Source organism: Rutidosis leptorrhynchoides, chromosome 1 (genome assembly GCF_046630445.1).
Source record: "Rutidosis leptorrhynchoides isolate AG116_Rl617_1_P2 chromosome 1, CSIRO_AGI_Rlap_v1, whole genome shotgun sequence".
In the NCBI taxonomy this organism is placed as follows: domain Eukaryota; kingdom Viridiplantae; phylum Streptophyta; class Magnoliopsida; order Asterales; family Asteraceae; genus Rutidosis; species Rutidosis leptorrhynchoides.
This window is the reverse complement of record NC_092333.1, coordinates 258,494,281-258,498,954: the sequence shown is the minus strand read 5'-3', so window position 1 is coordinate 258,498,954 and position 4,674 is coordinate 258,494,281. Positions and strand designations below refer to the sequence as shown.

Here is a 4,674-nt window from a genome sequence, read left to right as displayed (position 1 = left end):
GAATTCATTAGGTCATCTGAACCAAATCGGGCGTCAACCGTAAGAACGGTGGTTGCATAGCATGGTCAAAGACAGGACCTTGTGCCAGACCGGAAAATTATAAGGGTGAGCTTTACTATTGCTCCTACCAAGGATAGTAATTGCATCCGACACGTTATAGACTATAATTAAAAGCATGTCAGGGGACATTGCCTTAACAGTTGCTTGTTCATCGCTTTCCTTTACAATCGGACGGTAGTTTACCGAAAGGTAATATACGGAGCAAGTATACTGGACGTGTTGCTTTCCCAATACAAGGTTAGCAAGTGGGTGACACAAAACCGCAAGTTTTAAACTAAAATTTTCAAATCTAAAACCCACCAAACCCACAAAAACAATTTGCAAACACCGGTGAAGGGTTATTCCGGAAAACTTATCTAGGGTAAAAGCTAGATTTAATTTTCAAAAGATCAAATGTTTTCATAAAGATCCAATTTCCCTAATGGATCTAAATTTTATAGTCATGTGGGACTGTAAACCATAACGTTACTACCATTGTTCATACCGCCGTAATGAAATCACTGATGTACAAAGTGTGAAGAATAAAGAAGTGATTCTAGTATATTTCAAGACTATATTACTTGAGGACAAGCAACGCTCAAGTGTGGAAATATTTGATAATGCTAAAAACGAACATATATTTCATAGCATTATCCCTCAAGAAAGACAAGCTTTTAGTTGAAATTGTTCTATTTACAAGTGATATTCATTTAAATAATAAAAGGTGAAGACAAAAGACAGATTCAACGAATTGAAGACGCAAATGACCAAAAAGCTCAAAAGTACAAAGTACAATCAAAGAAGTTCCAATTATTGATGAGAAACGTCTCAAAATTACAAAAGTACAAGACGCGAAACGCAAAGTACAAGATATTAAATTATACGCAAGGACGTTCGAAAATCCGGAACCGGGACCAGAGTCAACTCTCAACGCTCGACGCAACGGACTAAAAATTACAAGTCAACTATGCACATAAATATAATATAATAATTTAAATAATTCTTATAATTATTTATATATTATATTTATTTAATTAAAACGTCGACAAACAAGAAAAGAAGAACTTTGAGCTGTCACCGACGGCCATGCGATCGCATGGCCTGGAGGAAGAAATCTCATGCGATCGCATGGCAAACTTTTTCTGGCCACAGCCTGCAAATTCGCGTGTTTGGTTCAGTGTAAAAAATATATATCCATCCATCAATCTCTCTATCTAAACATATTATATATATATTTATATTATAATTTTAATTTTAATTTTAATTTCTAATAATAAGGGTATGTTAGCGAATATTGTAAGGGTGTAAGTCGAAATTCTGTCCATGTAACGCTACGCTATTTTTAATCATTGTATGTTATGTTCAACCTTTTTAATTTAATGTCTCGTAGCTAAATTATTATTATGCTTATTTAAGCCGAAGTAATCATGATGTTGGGCTAAATACTAAAATTGGGTAATTGGGCTTTGTACCATAATTGGGGTTTGGACAAAAGAACGACACTTGTGGAAATTAGACTATGGACTATTAATGGGCTTTATATTTGTTTAACTAAATGATAGTTTGTTAATTTTAATATAAAGATTTACAATTGGACGTACCTATAAATAACCATATACACTCGATCGGACACGATGGGCGGGATATTTATATGTATGAATAATCGTTCATTTAACCGGACACGGGAATGGATTAATATTCTAGGGAATTATTAAAACAGGGGTGAAATTATGTACAAGGACACTTGGCATAATTGATAACAAAGTATTAAAACCTTGAGTTACACGCAGTCGATAACCTGGTGTAATTATTAAACAAAGTATTAAAACCTTGTTACAGTTTAAGTCCCCAATTAGTTGGAATATTTGACTTCGGGTATAAGGATAATTTGACGAGGATACTCGCACTTTATATTTATGACTGATGGACTGTTATGGACAAAAACCAGATGGACATATTAAATAATCCAGGACAAAGGACAATTAACCCATGGCCATAAAACTAAAATCAACAAACATCATGATTACGGAAGTTTAAATAAGCATAATTCCTTTATTTTCATATTTAATTGCATTTTTAATTATCGCACTTTTATTTATTGTCATTGTATTTAATTGCACTTTTAATTTACGTACTTTTTAATTATTGCAAGTTTATTTTATCGCAATTTTATTTATCGCAATTTCATTATCGTTATTTACTTTACGCTTTAAATTAAGTTGTATTTATTTTTAATATTTTACATTAGGTTTTAACTGCGACTAAAGTTTTAAAAATCGACAAACCGGTCATTAAACGGTAAAAACCCCCTTTTATAATAATAATATTACTTATATATATTTGTATTTTTATAAATTAAAACTAATATAGCGTTAAGCTTTGTTTAAAGATCTCCCTGTGGAACGAACCGGACTTACTAAAAACTACACTACTGTACGATTAGGTACACTGCCTATAAGTGTTGTAGCAAGGTTTAAGTATATCCATTCTATAAATAAATAAATATCTTGTGTAAAATTGTATCGTATTTAATAGTATTTCCTAGTAAAATATAAGCTATTTCATATACACCTCACAGCACATCAGTTAACGATATTGCCGACCCGAAAGAAAGGAAAAAAGGTTTGAAGTTCAAGAAAAAGATGGCTGAGCGATACAAAGAGTATATCGATGTTTCAAGCGACGACGATGATGAGTAATTGTTATCTTTTTTAATTACGTTTTATTTTCTAGGAAATTAATAAAGTAATTGTGTTAGGATTTTTTAATTATCGTAATTTTTATTTTTTAGGAGTTTTATAAATTGTAGTCATTTGATTTTAATTAATGTAAGTGTGTTTTTATAAATTTTAATTACCTATATATGTAGTATTTTTATAAAAAACAAACAACTTTCAAAAAATAATGGAAATAAAAATGAAAAAACAAATAAAAATGTGGGACCAATCCAACCCATCACACAACCATCACGCCTACCACTACAAACTTCATCACGCCATCACCCCATCACATTTGCCAACTCAGCACTATACCCCACAAAACCCCCATCACCCCCATCATACCCATCACCATTATATATGGTTTAATGTAAAAGCGAGCATACATGACAGATTTTTGAGAAACTTTTATTAGATATACTGACTACATGTAGCATGAAAATTAAGCAAGGATTCGTGATAAGTAATAATTATAATTTGATATGTACTCAATGAATCATATTATTCACAAACGTTAGATATATATACACAAGATACACGCTCACCTAATGGACCCTAATACACAAATGATATGGGCTTTACAATGGGCTATACATGACTAAATAACATACAACTAATACACCCCCGCAGTTGAAATGGTAGATAGCGAACGAACGTTCAAACTAGTCTTAAACTCGGTAAAAAGTCATGTCGGAAGTCCCTTCGTAAAGATATCAACATATTGGAAAGTAGAAGGAACGTGAAGGATACGAACATCTCCTATTGTAACTAGATCACGCACAAAGTGAATGTCAATCTCTATGTGTTTGGTACATTAGTGCTGAACCGGGTTGGTGGAAAGATAGACCGCACTCACATTGTCACAATAATTTAATGTGGCTTGGAACAATGGAGAGTGAAGTTCTCGAAGTAAGTTACGTATCCAACATGTTTCAGCGACAACAACACGATATTCAACTTCATCACTGGAACAAGATATAGTGGCTTGGCGCTTGGACGACCATGAAAGAAGATTGTCACCAAGAAACACACAATAGCCAGATGTAGAACGACGAGTACCAGGGCAGCCTCCCCAATCAGCATCAGAGTAAGGAATAAGCTTAGTAGTTGAGGAGGCAAATAACTGAAGTCCATTATCAATAAATCCGCGAAGGTAACGCAATACGCGTTTGAGTGCAGCAAAATGAGGTTCCCGAGGATCATGCATGTATAAGCATAGTTGTTGAACAGCATATGTAAGGTCAGGACGGGTAAAGGTAAGGTACTGAAGAGCTCCTGCAAGGCTACGGTATAAAGTGGGATCCGTAAATGGAGGTCCTTCAAGTCCAAGCTTGGACTGAGTATCAACTGGAGTAAGGCACGGCTTACAGTTAGTCATCTGAGCACATTCTAAGATGTCAAGGGCATATTTCCGCGGAGAGAGAAACATGCCATTAGTAATGCGCGTTGCAGAGATACCTAGAAAATAATTGAGTGGCCCAAGATCGATCATGGAAAATTCTTTGCCAAGTGAGGTAATAATCTTCTGCAACAGAGATGTAGATGAAGCAGTGAGGATAATATCATCCACATAAAGTAACAAATATGCAACATGAGCCCAATGTCTGTAAATAAATAAAGAAGAATCACATCTGTTATGCTGAAAACCAACACGAAGAGTAATGATACGCATAATGATCCGTCTTAAAAACAAGCAAGCATCTCGGCAAAAACCCTACCCGGCACCGCACGTCCCGGAATACGGACCCTTTCCCGACATCCAACCGACGACATCTCAGCAACTTTACCACGCCGGGCGAATGGCTAGACTGAGAGCTCGAATGACATACACATAACCGGCATCATGCGGCCAGTCATGATAACGATAACCATGAAGAAACACTTGGAATAAATAGAAAGCAAAACCTCCCCGGCTAGA

General features: G+C 34.9%; 1 protein-coding gene across 1 annotated transcript; it reads right to left on the bottom strand.

Annotated features, from left to right (window-relative positions):
* Positions 1-3,570: 3,570 nt before the first annotated feature.
* Positions 3,571-4,428, bottom strand: LOC139897310 (uncharacterized mitochondrial protein AtMg00810-like). Its single transcript, XM_071880008.1, has one exon. The coding sequence runs from the start codon at positions 4,426-4,428 to the stop codon at positions 3,571-3,573; it is 858 nt and encodes a 285-aa protein (XP_071736109.1).
* Between the last annotated feature and the right edge of the window lie 246 nt (positions 4,429-4,674).